The following is a 20,584-nucleotide window of genomic DNA, read 5'->3' on the forward strand; positions in this document are numbered from 1 at the left end:
ATTGTAGGGCTTCTATGGTTCTGTCAGAGACACGAATATCTTCCCACTGTGTTTACCATCTCTCCTTCCACACCACCATTATCTGCCATTCACCAGTATCCTCCTAAAACATCCTGAGGTGTTAGTCTGTATGAGGGGCTGAAGTGAAATGCAGGTTGAACAGAGACCATAAACTGGTCAGTTACAAGGAACATATTCCATGACTGTGTTTTTTCCACGTGGGAGAAATCCCTGTAAAACCTACAAAAGGGAATGCCAATGTCTGTACGATGCTACTCTCACCCGACCTTTTCTCTTTTTACTTCAGGTGCCGACTCATTCAGTGACAACAGCTCTGTGACGTATGAGGTGTACACAGAGAGCAGGGAGACATCACTGGCAAAGTCACTCACCCCTGAGCTGAGCAGCAAGGACCTCGAGGACAGCGACAAGAGTGACAAAAGTGAGTCGGTGGCGAGCGGATCATCCTTTGAGGAACTCGACCTGGAAGCTCACAATAACGGGGAGCGGCCTGGCATCGCTAAGCTGCCCTCCGAGGCCACGAAGGAGTCAGATCAACTGACAGACACCACAAAATCTTTGGATATCAGGAGAATGGAGGAAGAATAAAAATAGAAGGAATTATGTAACAATCCTATTGGGACCAAGCAAACAATTTTGCCTGGTACGTTTCTGTGTGAGTAGGTACTGAAGGCTTGCTGCAACGCCACAGAAATATAATAGTTAACCAATCAAATAGCTTGAAATTAGTTTGTATCGATTGACATTGGGGCTTATATCAGTGTGTCCATAATACTATATTCACAAACTTGAGCGACATTATTCACTTTTTCAATAAATTCAAATATTTGGCTTTAACAATTAAAAATGAGTATATTTCTTTTGCTGCTCTTGTACTTCACCTTATTTCCATTTCATTTTTCCCCCATTCTTTTTGGCATATGTTATTTTCCATTTGTCTACAATAGGTGCTGTCACGTAGTCTGTTGGACAATTAAGGCCTGTTTGTCATGGGGCCGGAGGTTTGGAAAGAGGTTGTTAATCTTTCTTCAATGTCACAGGTTTGAACCATTCATATACATTACCCAGCCATCAACTTTCATAGAATCCTTACAGTGCTGAACGAGGCCATTCAGCCCATCGAGTTGGCACCGACAACAGTCCCACCCAAGCCTTATCCACGTAACCCCACGTATTTACCCTGCTAGCCCCCTGACACGAAGGGTCAATTTAGCATGGCCAATCAATCTAATCTGCATATCTTTGGACTGTGGGAGGAAATCGGAGCACCCGGAGGAAACCCACATAGACACGGGGAGAATGTGCAAATGCCACAGAGAACAGTCACCCAAGGCTGGAATTGAACCTGGCTCCCTGGCCTTGTGAGGCAGCAGTGCTAACCACCGTGCCACCCAAACTTTATAAAAGGCTTGTGTCCCTCTGGGGGTTAATCCCTTTGTAAGCTGAACCCGAACATTAATAGCAATATTATGTTCTTATATTGTAACAGGAGTTAAAATAAAGTTAGCTGCAGGCTGACTATTACAAACATGTGAACACTGACAGAAAAGAAAAGATCATTTTGTTCACCCAGCATTCCCCAAGTAATGATGCTAAGTTGTGTAGCACAATGGCTGGCATTCTCCAGCCGTTCACGCCCTGCTGCCACCGCAAACGAGAATTTGGCATTCAGTGGCACCAGAGAATCCCACTGACCTGAATGGCCAGAAAATCCCGCACACAATATACACTCCCCACCCTGCCCACGGTGGCACAGTTGTTCGCACTGCTGCCTCTCAGCACCAAGAACCCGGGTTCGATTCCCGACTTGAGTCACTGTCTGTGCGGAGTTTGCACATTCTCCCCATGTCTGCAGGGGTTTCCTCCGGGTGCTCCAGTTTCCTTCCACAGTCCAAAGATGTGCAGGTTCGGTTGATTGGTCATGCTATATACTCCATCACTGTACCCGAACATGTGCCGGAGTGTGGCGACCAGGAGATTTTCACAGTAACTTCATTTCAGTGTGGATGTAAACCTACATGTGACACGTGGTGCAGCAACTTCATTTTATCCAAGATGATCCCCACCCCTGCCAGGAGTCAAAGTCATTTAAAAGCTAAGCCTTAATGGAAATGAGTGGAGGAGGAGCAGAATAGTTATGGAAGAAAGTTCAGAGTATTGGGCCAGGTGAAGATGGGATTAATAGCTGAGGGAGAAGTGAGTGAGAGGCCTATCAGAGGAGTAGAGAGGTTAGCCAGGGTTTGGGGCTGGAGCAATTCAGATAATGCGGGTCAGGTCATGAAGGGATTCAAATGAGAGAATGATAATTTTAAATTGGAAGCCTTTTTAAACTGGGAGCCAATGTCAGTCAGCACTATATAAACACAAGTTAGTTCCTTCCTTGTCCCTCACAGGACTGGATTTCACGGACCAAACAACATTTCATACAAGTCTTTCTCCTGCTGTTTAACTGTGTGGGTTCCTATTTCTTTGTGTTGTTATATTTACTGTCTTGATACTCACATCCATTTATATTAATTTGTTGTGTCATTTCCACTTCTCTTTCCAGATTGTCCTGCTCCTTGACACAATTCTTTCAATAGTGTTACATCAGCAAACTCAGCCTTAATGCTTGCTGTTTTGATGTTTTTTGATGTTTTAATTACCTTCTTCCTTTCTTGAGGAGCCTTGCATACCCAAACAAGAGCAGACTGGTGAACATCTGCAATCCTTTGTCAAGGTTTTTTATTCATTTATGGGATGCGGTTAGGCCATTAATTGTTGCTCATCCTAATTGCCCTTGGGAAGGTGATGATGAGCTGCCTTCTTGATCCGCTGCAATCCATGTGGTGTAGGTACACCCACAGTGCTGTTAGGGAGGGAGTTCCTGGATTTTGACCCAATGATAGTGAAGGAATAGCGATACGTTTCCCAATCAGGATGGTGAATGATTGGATGCTAGCCTCCAGGTTGTGGCATTCCCATGTTTCTGCTTCCCTTGTCCTTCTAGATGGTAATGGTCATGAGTTTGGAAGGCGCTGCCTGAGAAACCTTGGTGAGTTCCTGTAGTGCATCTTGTAGACGGTACACATTGCTGTGACTGAACGTCAGTGGCGGAGGGAGTGAATGTTTGTGGGTGGGCTACTGATCAAGCAAGCTGCTTTGTCCTGGATGGTGTCAAGTTTCTTGAGTGTTGTTGGAGCTGCACCCATCCAGGCAAGTAGGGAGTATTCCCTCACACTCCTGACTTGTGCCTTATAGATGATAGATAGCCTTTGGGGAGTCACGAGGTGAGTTACTCGCTGCAGGATTCCTAGCCTTTGACATATGGATTGTTCTATAAGCAACTGGTAGATAAAGATGACAAGAGCTGTCATTGTATCTTGTCATTAGGACCTCCAAAAGTGCTTTGCAGCTAATCGATTGTGGTCACTGTATAATGTAGTCTATCAGCACAGGGTAAGGTCCCTCAAACAGCAATGGGATAAATCTGCAGTTAATAAGAATATTTGCCAGAATACCTGAGAGAACTTGTTGCCCATTTTACATTGTGCCTTGGGATCTCCTGCATCTACCTGACTGGGTGCCAGCTGACAGATATTGCGTTTGGCAGTGTAGCAGTACCTATTGCTAGCTTAATGCTTCAAATGCACCTTAAACCAACGTCCGTCACACACTGAAGGAGAAATGGGCTGCAGAAGTCATCTAGGCTCAGCCCAAAGCTTTTCTTAACCCCTCTGCTGTGTGCTTTGATGTTAGGGGAATGTGTGTCCTACTGTTCAATGATGCCAGATCTCATTCTGTAGTAATATATCTTCACTTAGTCATCTACCAGGATATAATAGTTTGCAAGTATCCAAGACACCACAGGAACATAAAATGAACAAAAGTAAAAAGAAGACAGTTTTATTTAAGAACTGCATTGAGACACAGATTTACAAAACCTCAGATAGGTGAGGCTTTTGGACACATATTGCATAGGAGTTTATTTTAAACTATGAAGGGTTCACTATGATTTCCTAATTTATGCATTTGGTTGGTGAAGCTGTACATTGGAAGCTCCTCATTCATTTACCGTGTGAGATCTGTAACGTATTTGAAGTCTTTGTATAGTGTGCATTTCCTGTAGGTTTCACACTTACTTCCTGTTAATATTTTAAATGTCACACTTTCCTCATCAGATTATATAACAGTGTCTCCACTGACTCACTGCAGGTGACTACTGACATTTGCTGATATATAATTATAATAAAACACACGCGAGGGGCCAAGTGCTGAAAGGACAGCTCCACAGCACATTCTCATTTTAATTGTCAATTAAGATCTGCAATTTCTACTATTGAACCTGAACAATGCCTCATTAAAAGTCCCAGTACTCTGACAACACTATTTATAAAACCATACTTCAATCTATTTTACTGTAATAGATTTTAGAATAATCTGTAACTATGCATACCAGCAATGAAGTCAATTTGTAATATGTTATTGTCTATGTTACTAAAGAATTTCCTACCTTACCAAAGTCTGATTTCGATAGTGGTAGCTAATATTTTGAGAGGTACAATGGTTATCATTGTGAAAGAATAAAGTTTTGCTGCAGTTGTTTAAGGTGTTGGCGAGACTACATCTGAAGTATTGTGTTCAATTTGTCCTCCTTACTGGGGCGGCGCTGTGGCACAGTGGTTAGCATTGCTGCCTCAGAGCGCCAGGGACCCGGGTTCGATTCCCAATTTGAGTCGCTGTCTGTGTGGAGTTTGCACATTCTCCCCGTGTCTGCATGGGTTTCCTCCGGGTGTCTGGTTTCCTCCCACAGTCCGAAAATCATGTTGGTTAGGTGCGTGGGCGGGCTAAATTCTCCTTCAGTGTACCTGAACAGGTGCCGGAGTGTGGTGACTGGGGAATTTTCACATTAACTTCATTGCAGTGTTAATATAAACCTGCTTGTGATTAATAAACTTGACTTTTCTTCAGAAAAGATATCATTTTCATGATTAGATCACTTGACTGATTCCGGGGATGAAGGGGTTATCTTACGAGGAAAGATTGGATAGGTTGAGCCGAGATCCATTGGAGTTTCGAAGATTGAGAGGTGATCCTTTTGAAAAATATGAGATCCTCAGGGGACTTGACAGGGTGGATGCTGAGAGGGTGCTTCTCCTTCTGGGAGAGACTAGAACTGGGGGATACAGTTTAAAAATGAGGGGGTCCCCTATTTAAGACGGAGATGAGAATATTTTTCTGTCAGAGGATGATTAGTTAGTCTGTGGGTCATTTGTCTATAGTGGTACAGAGGCACAGTGTTTAGCACTGTTGCCTCACAGCGATAAAGGACCCGGTTCAATTGCAGCCTTGGGTGACTGTGTGGAGTTTGCACATTTTTCCCGTGTCTGCATGGGTTTCTTTCGGGCAGTAAGAGTTTTAACAACACCAGGTTAAAGTCCAACAGGTTTATTTGGTAGCAAATGCCATTGGGCGGCACGGTAGCACAGTGGTTAGCACTGCTGCTTCACAGCTCCAGGGTCCCGGGTTCGATTCCCGGCTCGGGTCACTGTCTGTGTGGAGTTTGCACATTCTCCTCGTGTCTGCATGGGTTTCCTCCAGGTGCTCCGGTTTCCTCCCACAGTCCAAAGATGTGCGGGTTAGGTTGATTGGCCAGGTTAAAAATTGCCCCTTAGAGTCCTGGGATGTGTAGGTTAGAGGGATTAGCGGGTAAATATGTGGGGGTAGGGCCTGGGTGGGATTGTGGTCGGTGCAGACTCGATGGGCCGAATGGCCTCCTTCTGCACTGTAGGGTTTCTATGATTTCTATGATTAGCTTTTGGAGCGCTGCTCCTTCATCAGATGGAGTGGATATCTGCTCTCAAACAGGGCATACAGAGACACAGAATCAAGTTACAGAATACTGATTAGAATGCAAATCTCTGCAGCCAACCAGGTCTTAAAGATACAGACAATGTGAGTGGAGGGAGCATTAAGCACAGGTTAAAGAGTTGTGTATTGTCTCCAGACAGGACAGCCAGTGAGATTCTGCAAGCCCAGGAGGCAAGCTGTGGGGGTTACAGATAGTGTGACATGAACCCAAGATCCCGGTTTAGGCCGTGTGTGCGGAACTTGGCTATCAGTTTCTGCTCAGCGACTCTGCACTGTCGCGTGTCGTGAGTGGTGAGTCGCTGAGCAGAAACTGATAGCCAAGTTCCGCACACATGAGGACGGCCTAAACCGGGATCTTGGGTTCATGTCACACTATCAGTAACCCCCACAGCTTGCCTCCTGGGCTTGCAGAATCTCACTGGCTGTCCTGTCTGGAGACAATACACATCTCTTTAACCTGTGCTTAATGCTCCCTCCACTCACATTGTCTGTATCTTTAAGACCTGGTTGGCTGTAGAGATTCGCATTCTAATCAGTATTCTGTAACTTGATTTTGTGTCTCTGTATGCCCTGTTTGAGAGCAGATTTCCACTCCATCTGACAAAGGAGCAGCGCTCCGAAAGCTAATGGCATTTGCTACCAAATAAACCTGTTGGACTTTAACCTGGTGTTGTTAAAACTCTTACTGTGTTTACCCCAGTCCAACGCTGGCATCTCCACATCATTTCCTTCGGGCGCCATGGTTTCCTCCCACAGTCCAAAGATGTGCAAGTTAGGCATTTGTCACTCAGCACCATCTGTATGGAGTCCTAGCCCTCAAAATGTTAACAGATGATGGAGACATCAGCACACAAAACTCAAACTGGAATATCAACATCAATGTTGTTTTATTTCCCTCCATGAAACAAAAAAGATATCAGAGAGAGCTGGGTGAAGAGGGGACAAGATAATCATCTCCCAATATGGTCCCTTCAGAAAAACGAGAGGACGTGAACAAAACAGAAAAAGAAACAGCTTCCACTGATGGAGTTTAAAGGGAGCTCCCCATTCCTGTTCTTCCTCCCAACCCCCAGCCCTGTCACGGCTTGTACAACATCTCAATCTAAACATGATGGGGAAAAGGTAGGAATGTGGCACCCTCACCAGGAGCTGACAAGGACTTTGCGCACACAGGAACAGGTCACCATCTATAGGGCTTGGAACAGATGCAGGAAAAAATGAAAGATTTTGAGGAAGGTTACACCATATATCTACGGAACAATTTATGTTTGGTTGATGGTGCACATATACATGCAACTGTTACTGGTGGATTGTTGACCTGTACAAAGTCTTCACGTCACATTGCAACTTTCTCATTATCCATAGAGCACCACACTCCAACAAAACCTTCATTCAAACTGCAACTTTACAAATTACTGTGTCACAACAATGTGTGATCAGACACTTGTTCCATTAGCCTTATTCCCACTGACAACCCAACTTTCCTTCCTACCTCTCACAATAGCTGATATTGGGCAGGATTTTCTGGCCGCCTCGTGTCTTGTTTCTCATGCTGGTCAGCAAAGGGATCTTCTGGTTCCGCCATTGTCAATGGGTTTTCCCATTGACTCCACCCCACACTGCCAGGAAACCCATGATGGGGATGCGCCATCGGCGGACTTGAAGACCCTTCCGGCGTGAACAACCGGAAAGTTCTGACTATTGTCAACTGTTCTCTCTCCCCAGGTACTTTCCCTTCAAATCTACCACCATCTCCCTTCCTAAAAAACAACCAACCTTTGACCCCGTCTGTCCTCACAAACCATTGCCCCATCTCCAACCTCGCGTTCTTCTCCAAAGTCCTTGCACACATTGTCATCTCAGCAATCAGTGCCCAGAATATCATGCTGAAATCCTCCAATCAGGTTACCACAGATAATTCCTCTAATAGTCACAAATAACAGGCTATGTAACTGTGGCAATGGTAAGCTCCTCATCCTTCCTGACCTGTCTGCAGCCTTTGATGTGATCGGCACACTCTTCCCATCTGTTGTACAGCTGGGTGGATTTACCTGGTTCCATTCTTATCCAGCCAATCATAGCAAACAGTATCACATACATTGGCTTCTCTTCCTGCTACTTTGTTCCAAGGATCTATCCTGGATCCCCCTATTTCTCATCTACATACTACACCTTGGTGACATCATTCAGAAACACAGCACCAGGTTCCATATGTACGTGAAGACAATGCCAACTCTCGCATCTTTCCACTTTCACTAACTTGTCTGACATCCAGGAGGGAGTGAATGGAAATCTACACTGGTCAGCTCCTATCAAAAATTCTATTCCCACTGATTAAACGGGCTATGTGATCCACTCCTGCTCTCATTTCTCATCTATTTTATGTCCCTATGTTCCTCTACACTTTTCAGAATCTGACCATTTATTGATCAGATCATGATTTGTTAATGCTCCCTAATATCAGCTAGGGTGAAGGTTAGTAATGCAAGTTGGGTTGTCAATGGAAATAAGGAATAGGAGAGACCCTTACATTGCACCTCTCCTGATAGAATTCAATTGACCATTTTTCTGCCCACTGAACTAGTCCATTGGTGTCTTCTTGCAGCCTACATCTTTCACCCTCACTATGAACCACACGGTCAACTTTCACATCATCTGCAAACTTTTGAATCATGGCCCCTGTGTGTAAAACATGGGGAACAGTTCAAATTGTGACCCTGACCGTTCAGGTCAGATCATAACGCACTTGCTGAACTCTTACCCTGAGGGATCCATTGCTGATGGCATCACCCTGTGTATGATGAAGCTGTCAAATGGACCGTTAACCTTGACATCGAACTATAACTTCTTCCCCAGCTATACAAATAATAAAAAAGATCATACATCAGGAACAGTAAGGGAGCCAGTACTGAGTCCTGAAAAACCTCACTGGAAATAGACTTCGAGTTACATAAACACTAGTTGACCATGACGTTTTGCTTCCTGTTTCTGAGCCAATGCTGGACCCTACTTGCTGTTTTCGCTTAGATCCCATGAACCTTTACTTTCTGACCAGTCTGCTGTGGCATCTTGTCAAAAGCCTTACCAAAACCCATGTCGATTATATCCAACACATCACCCTCATCAATCCTCCTTAAAACGTTCAATCAAGTTGACACCACCTTTCCTGAACAAATCCCTGCTGACTGTCCTCGATTAATCTTTCTAACTTTACTGCCTGTCAGAACATTTTCCAATAACTTGCCCACCACTGAGCTTAGGTTGACTCCCCTGTAATTATTCGGTCTAACCCTTCCTCTCCTTTTTAAACAATGTTACAACATTCAAGTCCTACAGTCCTAGTTGCACACATGTAGCCAGAGAGGATTGGAAACTGATGGTCAGACCTGTTATTTTTTTCCCATCCTTGTCTCAGCATCAGGGATACATTTCATCTGGGCCATTGGTTTGTAGCATGCTAAGAACTTTAATACTGACCTCCAATATTTCATCCTCCTCCTCCATAACCACAATGACTGTTTCATCCTCCTTGTTATGATGGTCACAAAGGTCAAGGGGAATTGTCGATAGATCTACCTCTGGGCTTCGTGGAATATGAGCTCCCTTATTGAGCAGGTGGAGGCTTGACCAATAGGAAGTGTTCTGTGGGGGTTTTAAACCTGTTACTTTACCCGGACCACTGTTGTAAGTTCCGAGGTAGTGTACTGCCTAGTTGTGGGAGCGGTCTCTTAGTATATAATAAAGGGTGATTGGTGATGGAAAACTGGCATTTGGATTACATTGGTGACGAGAAAAAGAATTTACGTCCTATCTCCCTCCTCCAGACAACCTCCGTTAGTCGAGAATCTTCTCAGATAAGAAAAAGCCATTTGGCCTCTTTTTGGGAAACTTTAACCTTTTGACACCAGCAGGGAAGTCTGGGTCCAGTATACTGAGCACATGTGTTACTTCTTCCATGCTAATAACATTCAAGGAGATGAAAAATGAAAGGTTTGATGCTGATGTCATGCAGGGCCCCGACTTTCAGTGTGATAAAATGTCTGACCTATCTGGATACCCCGGCCCAAAAGCTTTTAATAAACTGGTCGACTTGGTGAAAAACCGCTATGACCCATAGCCCTCTGTAATCCTCCAGAGATACCACTTCAACATGGCTCCAAGGGCTACCCAAGGTTGCAATATAGTTAGATGATATCTTGGTCACAGAGGCTTCTGTACAGGAACACCTGGCCAATTTAGAAAAAGCCTTGCAGAGATTTTCCAGAGCAGGAGTTCACTTGTAGAGGGAGAAATGCTTTTTTAACAGCTGAACTAACCTATTTAGGCTACTGAGTAGATAGCAAGGAGTTACATCCAGTGGGGGATAAGGTAAAGGCCATCAAGGAAGCACCAATCCCTAAAAACATCACAGAGTTGAAATCCTTCCTGGGGTTAGTCAATTATTATGGAAAGTTCATCCTGAATTTGGCTTCCATGCTGGCCTCCTTGCATGCTCTACTGTGAAGAAAACCAGAGGTGGTCCTGGGAAGCTCCACAAGCAGATGCTTTTTTCTAAAGTTAAACACCAGTTAATGTCGGTTAACTTACTGGCCCATTTTAACCCTTAGAAAGACCTTATTTTAACCTGTGATACTTCCCCATTCAGAGTTGGTGCAGTGATGTCACATTGCTGAAAAGACAGAACAGAAAAGCCCATTGCATTGCCTCCAGGACGCTTTTGAACGCAGAGTATTCTCAGATTGAGAAGGAAGGGTTGGCAGTCGTATCTGATGTGAAAATGCTCCATCAGTATGTGAGCAGCTACAGAAACATACGTATTTTCTCCAAATAGTACTCCATCACTATTGTTTTCCCTATATTCCTCCTGCCCACTGTAGAGAGATAGAGATACAGAGATATACAGCATAGAAACTGGCCCTTCGGCCAAATTTGTCCATACTGACCAGGTTTCCTAAACGTATTTGCTTGTGTTTGGCCCATATCTCTCTAAACCTTTCTCACCCATGTATCTGTCCACAGGTATTTTAAATGTTGTAATTGTATCCGCCTCTACCACCTCCTCTGGCAGCTCATTCCATATTCGCACCAACCTCTGTGTGAAAAAGTTGCCCCTCAGGTCCCTTTTAAATCTTTCCCCTCTCACCTTAACCCTATGCCCTCTAGTTTTGGACTCACCTACCCTGCGAAAAATAATCTTGGCTATTCACTTTATCTATGCCCCTCCTGATTTTATAAACCTCTACAAGGTCACCCCTCAGCCTCCTAAGCTCCATGGAGAAAAGTCCCAGCCTGCCCAGCCTCTCCTTATAAATTCAAACAGTCCAGTCCCAGTTACATCCCTGTAATCTTTTTTGCACCTTTCCAGTTTAATAACATCCTTCCTGTAGCAGGGCAACCAGAATTGTTTGCAGTGCTCCAAATGTGGCCTTATCAATGTCTTGTACAGTTGTAACATAACCTCCCAACTCCTGTAACTCAGTGCTCTGACCGATGAAGGCAAGTGTGCCAAAGACCTTCTTCACCACCCTGGCTACTTGTGACACCTCTTTCAAGGAACTATGTACCTGCACCCCTAGGTCTCTCTGTTCGACAACAGTCCCCAGGGCTCTACCATTAACTGTGTAAGTCCTGTACAGCTGAGCATGTCATGGAATTGGCTCTGGCTGCACATCCCAGAGGAATCATCAACATAGAACACAGAATCCCCATAGTGCAGAAGGAGGCCAACCAGCCCATTAATTTTGCATGATTCTCTGAAAGAGCATTTTACCCAGGGCCACGTCCCACCCTATCCTTGTAATCCTGTGTATTTACAATTAATCCCCCTAACCTACACCGAGGGGCAATTTACCATGGCAATTCCACCTAACCTGCACAATACTTTAGATTGTATTCAGAATTGAATACCAATTGGGGAGTGAGTTGTACTTGGGGGGAACTCCTATTCTATCTACTTGCTAGGTCCTCCTTGTTTGTCAGGTCATTGCTTGTTCCCACTGTGCTTGCATGCTTGTAAGCTGTAGGCTGGCCACACCTAAAAATCGGCTATTCACATAGTCCTCAGCATTGTGGATGCACTGCAGTGACATTAGCTGATGCCCCAGAGTTCCAGCTCCTCTCCATATGGCACTTCCTGCACCAATGATTGACCAGGACACTAAAAGCACCCTCGAGTTCCCACATGGAACAGGATATGCATTCCACATGATTGAGGTGCCCTGCCACACCACATTTCCCAGCCTATCGACGAAATAAAGTGAAATAAACTTAAGACTGAAATAAACACTTGCCAGTTACTCACTGTACTCAAGCACAGTGGTTAGCACTGCTGCTTCACAGCTCCAGGGACCTGGGTTCAATTCCCGTCTTGGGTCACTGTCTGTGTGGAGTTTTCACATTCTCCTCATGTCTGCGTGGGTTTCCTCCGGGTGCTCCGGTTTCCTCCCACAGTCCAAAGATGTGCAGGTTAGGTTGACTGGCCGTGCTAAAATTTCCCCTTAGTGTCCTGAGATGCGTAGGTGAGAGGGATTAGCGGGTAAATGTGTAGGGATATGGGGGTAGGGCCTGGGTGGGATTGTGGTCGGTGCAGACTCGATGGGCCAAATGGCCTCTTTCTGCACTGTAGGGTTTCTATGATTCTATGAAATCAGCTCCTTCCCTTGTGCTAATATCACATTATTTTCTCGGTGGGTTAACTTAAATGCTTCACTTGTATTGTTGATGTGTCTCAGATGTCTTCTGTCATATATATTCTGTGTTATATTACGATCAGTGAACACTAACAATATGATTGCTATAATTAGTATAATCTAATTATCTTCTTTGCACAGGTTAACAATTTAGACACTATGGTCAGTTTGTACAATGAACAATGCAGTCAGCAATTGCACAATCAAGTCAGTTTATAAGTTACCAATAAGCTATGCAGTGAGCCTATATTTTAAACAGTGCCAGTGTTCAATGAACCTGTGTCATTTTCAGATCTAAAGGAGAACTGCTGGACAGTCGTAAAGTTGGTTATTATGATGTTGCTAAAGATGGTTCTGCATGGACAAGACCTCCACTTGGTGAAGTAGAGCTCCATCTATTGTACATTCTGAGTGAAACCATGCCAGGGAAGCAGATTTGACATTTCCCTACAACTGAAAATATAGAGCAACTTCCAATTTACAAGACTACTCCATAATCCCAGCATTAGCAAAAAATTACACTTTTGGTAAAGTTACCTGCATTAGTCATATATCCTGTCCTTGCAAAAATATTCCATGCTTGGTAATGCTCCCCCACCACCCCACTCCTGGTATTACATCTTACCATGGAAAATGCATACCACCCAGGGCAATATATTCCATCCATGGTAATACATCTATCACTTTCAGTATGTGCCTCTCTTGGTGATATGCTCTTCTCTCAGTTATATATCTCAGCCATGGTAAAATATTCCATCCTCAGTAACACATCCTGTTAATATAAGTTACCATTGGTAATACATCCATCCTTCCTAATATATCCCACACTCAGTGATAGATCCTACAATCAATAATATATCCTGTCCTTAAAAATATCCCCCTTCCCCTTGGAATTATGTCCTGCTTTTGATAATAGATCCTGCCTTCAATAATATATGCTTTGTTGGGAATATATCCTGAAATTGGGAATATATCCTACTCGCAATAATATCTTCTTCTTCTGGCAGTCCCTCGGAATGAACCCATGGCAAGAGTTAGTGTAGAGCTTTTTAATGTGGTTTTAATGAGTCTGTGGCTACCACAGGCATCTGCCTGTTTAGGAGACTTCATCACTCTGACCGCCTTCTACAAGCATATCAGAAAGAATTACGCAGATTGATAATCGACCTGTCCGTCCATGCTCTGAGCACTCGTTAAAGTAAAGATCCCGCCCCACCTGCCTCAATATATCCCACCCCACAGTAATATATTCAATCCTTGGAAATGCCATCTGTCCAAGGCAATAAATCCAATCCTTGTTAATATATCCTACCTTCAACAACATTCCTTGCTCTTGATAACATATGTCACCCTTACTAATGCACCATGTACTGGGGAGTATACCCATACTCAGTAATATTAAGTTTAAAATTTATTAGTGTCACAAGTAGGCTTACATTAACATTGCAATGAAGTTACTGTGAAAACTCCCGAGTTGCCAGACTCCGGGGCCTGTTCGGGTACAAGGAGGAAGAATTTAGCATGGTCAATGCATCTAACCAGCACGTCTTTCGGACTGTGGGAGGAAACCGGAGCACCCGGAGTAAACCCATGCAGACACGGGGAGAACGTGCAGACTCCACACAGACAGTGACCCAAGCCGGGAATCGAACCCGGGTCCCTGGCGCTGTGCGGCAGCAGTGCTAACCCTATATATAAGCCCTAGTGTAAAATATCTCCCTCTCACTACTATATCTGGGGTGATACATTTTGCACTCAATAATATCGCCCACTCATTGTAATGTACTCAATTGTTAGGTTTTGCTTGAGATAATAAATCCCACCCTTGGTGATACATTCTGCCTCGGTAAGATATCACTTGGTGAAATATCCTGTCCTCAATAATATATCACTCCCTTGTAATATACCCCAATCGTGCCCTTGGTATTATATCATTCTGCCCTTGTTAACACATTCAACCTCAGTAATAGATCACATTGTTGGAACATATCTCCCTTTCAACCGAATATATTGCCCTTAGTAATGTGTTCGGCCCTCAGCAATATATCCTGCTCAGAGAAGTACATTCTGCCTCTGGTAATACACCACATTCACTGTCATAAATCCTGCCCCCATAAGAGATTCCATCTCCGATAATGTATCACACCATTGATAATGTTTCCTACCTTTGGTAGAATATCCTGGTCTTGCATATATTTCCCTCACTTAGTAATATACCACACCATTGATAATATATCCCATTGTCAGAAATATATATCAGTTCCAATAGTATATCACGCTCTTAAAAATATATCACACCCTCTAAAATGTATCCCACCCCAAGGAATGCCCTTAGTAATGTATACCACACTAATATATGTCATCCTCAGCTATGTAAACTCCATTAGTAATGTCACCCTCGCCAATGTAAAACTCCTTTGGTAATGTCAACCTCAGAAATGTAAAACTCCATTTGGTGATGTCACACTCAGCAATGTAAAACTTCATTGATAATGTCACCTTCAGCAATGTCAAAGTTCATTATTGATGTCACACTCAGCACTGTAAAACTCCATTGGTAATGTCACCCTCAGCAATGTAACATTCCACTGGTAATGACAGCCTCAGCAATGTAAAAGTGCATTTGGAATTTCACAATCAGCAATGTAAAACTTTATTTGTAATGTCACCCTCAGCAATGTAAAACTCCATGTGGAATGTCACCCTCAGCAATGTAAAATTCCCGTCGTAATGTCTCCCTCAGCAATGTAAAACTCCATTGGTAATGTTACCTTCAGCAATGCAAACTCCACTGATATTGACACCCTCTGCAATATAAAAGTCCATTGGTAATGCCTCCCTCAGCAATGACAACTCCATTGGTAATTTTAAGCTCAGCAATGCAAACTCCACTTGTAATGTCACCCTCAGCAATGTAAAACTCCATTGATAATGTCACCCTCAGCAATGTAAAAGTTTATTTGGTAATGTCACAATCAGCAATGTAAAACTTTATTTGTAGTGTTACCCTCAGCAATGTAAACTTCCATTAATAATGTTACCCAGAGCAAAATGAAGCTCCATTGGTAATGTCACCCTCAAAAATGTAAACTCCATTTTAATGCAACATAAGCATTGTTGAACTCCATTGGTAAAGTCACCCTCAGCAATGTAAAACTCTATTGGTAATGTCATGCTCAACAATGTAAACTCCATTGGGAATGTCCCCCTCAGCAATGTAAATCTCCATTGGGAATGTCCCCCTCAGCAATGTAAATCTCCATGGATAATGTTACCCTTAGCAATCCAGAACTCCGCTGGTAATGTTTCCCTCAACAATGTAAAACTCCATTGGTAATATTTCCCTCAGCAATGCAAACTCCAATGATAATGTCACACTCAGCAATGTAAAACTCCATTGGTAATGTCATGCTCAGCAATGTAATTCGCGTTTGGTAATGTTACCCTCAGCAATTTAAAACTCCATTGGTAATGTTCCCCTCAGGAATGTAAACTCCATTGGTGATGTTACCCTCAGCAACCTAAAACTCCACTGATAATGTCAGCCGCAGCAATGTAAACTCCATGGGTAAATCTACCCTAAGCAATGCAAACTCCCTTGGTAATATCACCCTCAGAATTGTATACTCCATTGGTAATATAACCTGCAGCAATGTAAAACTCCACTGGTAATGTTACGCTCAGCAATGTAATCTCCATTGGTAATATCTCCCTCAGCAATGTAAAATTGCATTGGTAATGCCTCCCTCAGCAAAGCAAACTCCAATGGTAATGTCATCCTCAACAATGTAAAACTTCATTGGTAATGTCACACTCAGCAATGTAAAACTTCATTGGTAAGGTCACGATCAGTAATCTAAATCTCTGCTGGTAATGTTACCTCAGCAATGTAAAATTATGGCGGCACTGGGCGGTACGGTAGCACAGTGGTTAGCACTGCTGCTTCACATCTCCAGGGACGTGGGTTCGATTCCCGGCTTGGGTCACTGTCTGTGTGGAGTTTGCACATTCTCCTCGTGTCTGCGTGGGTTTCCTCCAGGTGCTCCTGTTTCCTCCCACAGTCCGGGTTAGGTTGATTGGCCATGCTAAAGTTGCCCCTTGGTGTCCTGAGATGCGTAGATGAGAGGGATTAGCGGGTAAATGTGTAGGGATATGGGGGTAGGGCCTGGGTGGGATTGTGGTCGGTGCAGACTCGATGGGCCAGATGGCCTCTTTCTGCACTGTAGGGATTCTATGATCTATGATCTACATTGGTAATGTCGCCATCAGCAATGTAAAGTTCCATTGGTAATGTCTCCCTCAGCCATGTAAACGCCATTTATAATGTTACCCTCAGCAATGTAAGCTCCTGTGGTAATGTCACTCTCAACAATGTAAAACTCCATTGGTAATGTCACCCTCAGAAATGTAAAACTCCATTGGTAATGTCTCCATCAGCAATGTAAACTCCATTAATAATAAGCTACCCTCAGCATTGTAAAACTCCATTGGTAATGTCACCCTTAGCAATTTAATACCCCAGTGGTAATGTCACCCGCAGCAATGTAAACACCATTGGTAATGTGACCTTCAGCATTGTAAACTCCCTTGGAAATGTCACCCTCAGCAATATGAAACTCCATTGGTAATGTCACCCTCAGAAATGTAAAACTCCATTGGTAATGTCTCCATCAGCAATGTAAACTCCATTAATAATAAGCTACCCTCAGCATTGTAAAACTCCATTGGTAATGTCACCCTTAGCAATTTAATACCCCAGTGGTAATGTCACCCGCAGCAATGTAAACACCATTGGTAATGTGACCCTCAGCATTGTAAACTCCCTTGGAAATGACACCCTCAGCAATATGAAACTCCATTGGTAATGTCTTCCTCAGAAATATAAACTCCATTTATAATGTACCCTCAGCAATGTAAATCTCCATTTGTAATGTTACCCTCAGCAATTTAAAACTCCATTGGTAATGTCGCCCACAGCAATGTAAACTCCATAGGTATTGTCACCCTGAGCATTGTAAACCCCATTGGTAATGAGGTGAACAGTGAAAAAAGTTATCTCCGTTTGCAACGGGATCTTGATCAATTGGGCCAGTGGGCTGATGAATGGCAGATGGAGTTTAATTTAGATAAATGCAAGGTCGTGCATTTAGGTAGATTGAACCAGGGCAGGACTTACTCAGTTAATGGTGGGGTGTTGGGGAAAGTTGCAGAACAAAGAGATCATAGGTACAGGTTCATATCTCCTTGAAAGTGGAGTCACAGGTGGACAGAATGGTGAAGAAGGCATTCAGCATGCTTGGTTTCATTGGTCAGAACATTGAATACAGGAGTTGGAACGTCTTGTTGAAGTTGTACAAGACATTGGCAAGTCCACATTTGGAATACTTTGTACAGTTCTGGTCATCTGTTATAGAAAGGATATTATTAAACTAGAAAGAGTGAAGAAGAGATTTCCTAGGATGCTACCGGGACTTGATGGTTTGAGTTATAAGGAGAGGCTGGATAGACTGGGACTTTTTTCTCTGGAGCGTAGAAGGCTGAGGGGTGATCTTACAGAGGTCTATAAAATAATGAGGGGCACAGATCAGCTTGATAGTCAATATCTTTTCCCAAAGGTAGGGGAGTCTAAAACTAGAGGGCATCGGTTTAAGGAGAGAGGGGAGAGATACAAAAGTATCCAGAGGGGCAATTTTTTCACACAGAGGTGGTGAGTGTCTGGAACAAGCTGCCGGAGGTAGTCGTAGAGGCGGGTCCAATTTTGTTTTTTAAAAAGCGTTTAGACAGTTACATGGGTAAGATGGGTATAGAGGGATACGGGCCAAATGCGGGCAATTGGGACTAGCTTAGGGTTAAAAAAAAAGGGCGGCATGGACAAGTTGGGCCGTAGGACCTGTTTCCATACTGTAAACCTCTATGACTCTATGACTCTCATGCTACCCTCAGCAATGTAATTTCCAGTGGTAATGTCACCCTCAGCAATGTAAAACTCCATTGGTAATGCTACCATCAACAATGTAAAACTCCATTTTTAATATTACCCTCAGCAATGCAAACTCTACCGGTAATGTCATGCTCAGCAATGGAAATCTCCGTTGGTAATATTACCCTCAGCAATGTAAAACTGCTTTGGTAATCTCGCCCTCAGCAATATAAACTCCATTTGGTAATGTCACCCTCAGCAACCTAAAATTCCACTGGTAAAGTCACCCGCAGCAATGTAAAACTCAATTGGTCATGTTACCCTTAGAAATGTAAAACACAATTGGTATTGCTACCCTGAGCAATATAAACTCAATGGAAAATCACCCTCAGCAATGTAAAGCTCCATAGGTAATGTCACCCTGAGAAATATAAACCTCCATTTGTAATGCTACCCTCCGCAATGTAAAACTCCACTGGAATTATCTCCCTCAGCAATGCAAAACTCTATTTGTAATGTCACCCACAACAATGTAAAACTCCATTTACTAATGTCACCCTCAGCAATGTGAATCTCTGTTGGTAATGTCACCCTCAGAAATATAAATCTCCATTGGTAATGTCTTCCTCAGCAATGTAAACTTCATTTACAATGTTACCCTCAGCAATATAAAACTCCTTTGCTAATGTCACCCTCAGCAATGTAAATCTCCATTGGCGATGTTACCCTCAGCGATGTAAAATTCCTTTGGTAATATCTCCCTCAGCATTGTAAAACTCCATTAGTAATGTGACCCTCTGCAATGTAAAACTCCATTGGTGATGTTACCCTCAGCAATGTAAATTTCATTGATAATGTCACCCTCAGCAACCTAAATCTCCACTGGTAATGTCACCTGCAGCAATGTAAAAATCCATTGCTCATGTTAACCATAGCAATGCAAAACTCCATTGGTAATGCCGCCCTCAGCAATGTAAACTCCATTGGTAATGTCACGCTCAGTTATGCAAATCTCGTTTGGTAATGGTACCCTCAGCAATTTAAAACTCCATTGGTAATGTTACCCGCAGCAATGTAAACTCCAGTGGCAGTGTTACCCTCAGCAATGTAATTTCCATTAGTAATGTCATCCTCAGCAATGTAAAACTCAATTGGTAATGTCATGCTCAGCAACATGAATCTCATTTGGTAATGTTACCCTCAGCATTTAAAACTCCATTGGAAATGTTGCCCTCAGGAATTTAACTCCATTGGTAATGTCTCCATCAGCAATGCAAACGCCATTTATAATGTTACCCTCAGCAATGTAAACCTCCTTTGGTAATGTCACCCTCAACAATGTAAAACGCTATTATTAATGCTACGCTGAGCAATGTAAATTCCAGTGGTATTGTCATCCTCAGCTTTGTAAACTCCAACAGTAATGTCACCCTCAACAATATAAAACTCCATTGGTAATGTCACCCTCAGCAATGTAAATCTCCGTTGGAAATCTTACCCTCAGCAATGTAAAACTCCTTTGGTAATGTTACCTTCAGCATCCTAAGACTCCACTGGTAATGTCACCCTCAGCAATGTAAAACTCCATTGGTCATGTTACCCTAAGCAATGTAAACTCCATTGATAATGTTACCCTCAGCAATGTAAACGCCATTGGAAAATCCCCTCAGCAATGTAAAACCCCATTGGCAATGTTACTCTCAGCAATGTAAACTCCATTGATAATGTTACCCTCAGCAATGCAAAATGCCATTGGTAATGTTACCCGCAGCAATGTAAACTCCACGGATATTGTTACCCTCAGCAATCTAAAACTCCATTTGGTACTGTCATACTCAGCAATGTAAATCTCGTTTGGTAATGTTACCCCCAGTGATTTAAAACTCCATTGGTAATGTCTCCCTCAGCAATGTAAACGCCATTTATAATGTTATCCTCAGCAATGTAAAACGCCTTTGTTAATGTCATCCTTAGCAATGTAAAACTCCATTAGTAATGTCACCCTCAGCAACCTAAAACTCCACTGCTCATGTCACCCGCAGCAATGTAAAACTCCATTGATCGTGTTACCTCAGCAATGTAAAACTCCATTGGTAATATCACC

At 43.2% G+C, this 20,584-nt stretch overlaps 2 protein-coding genes across 2 annotated transcripts in view; one reads left to right on the forward strand and one right to left on the reverse strand.

Annotated features, from left to right (window-relative positions):
• Nucleotides 1-4,622, forward strand: part of LOC144491472 (testis-expressed protein 264-like) — a 405,312-nt gene extending 400,690 nt beyond the window's left edge. The window contains exon 4 of the mRNA XM_078209340.1: nucleotides 308-4,622. Within this exon, the coding sequence (XP_078065466.1) occupies nucleotides 308-609 (302 nt within the window). The 3' untranslated portion in view covers nucleotides 610-4,622. The remainder of the gene's footprint in view (nucleotides 1-307) is intronic.
• Nucleotides 1-20,584, reverse strand: part of abhd14b (abhydrolase domain containing 14B) — a 598,368-nt gene that overhangs the window by 555,270 nt on the left and 22,514 nt on the right. The gene's annotated exons all lie outside the window — the stretch shown is intronic.

The sequence above is a fragment of the Mustelus asterias genome, chromosome 3 (assembly GCF_964213995.1).
Source record: "Mustelus asterias chromosome 3, sMusAst1.hap1.1, whole genome shotgun sequence".
Taxonomy (NCBI): Eukaryota; Metazoa; Chordata; class Chondrichthyes; order Carcharhiniformes; family Triakidae; genus Mustelus; species Mustelus asterias.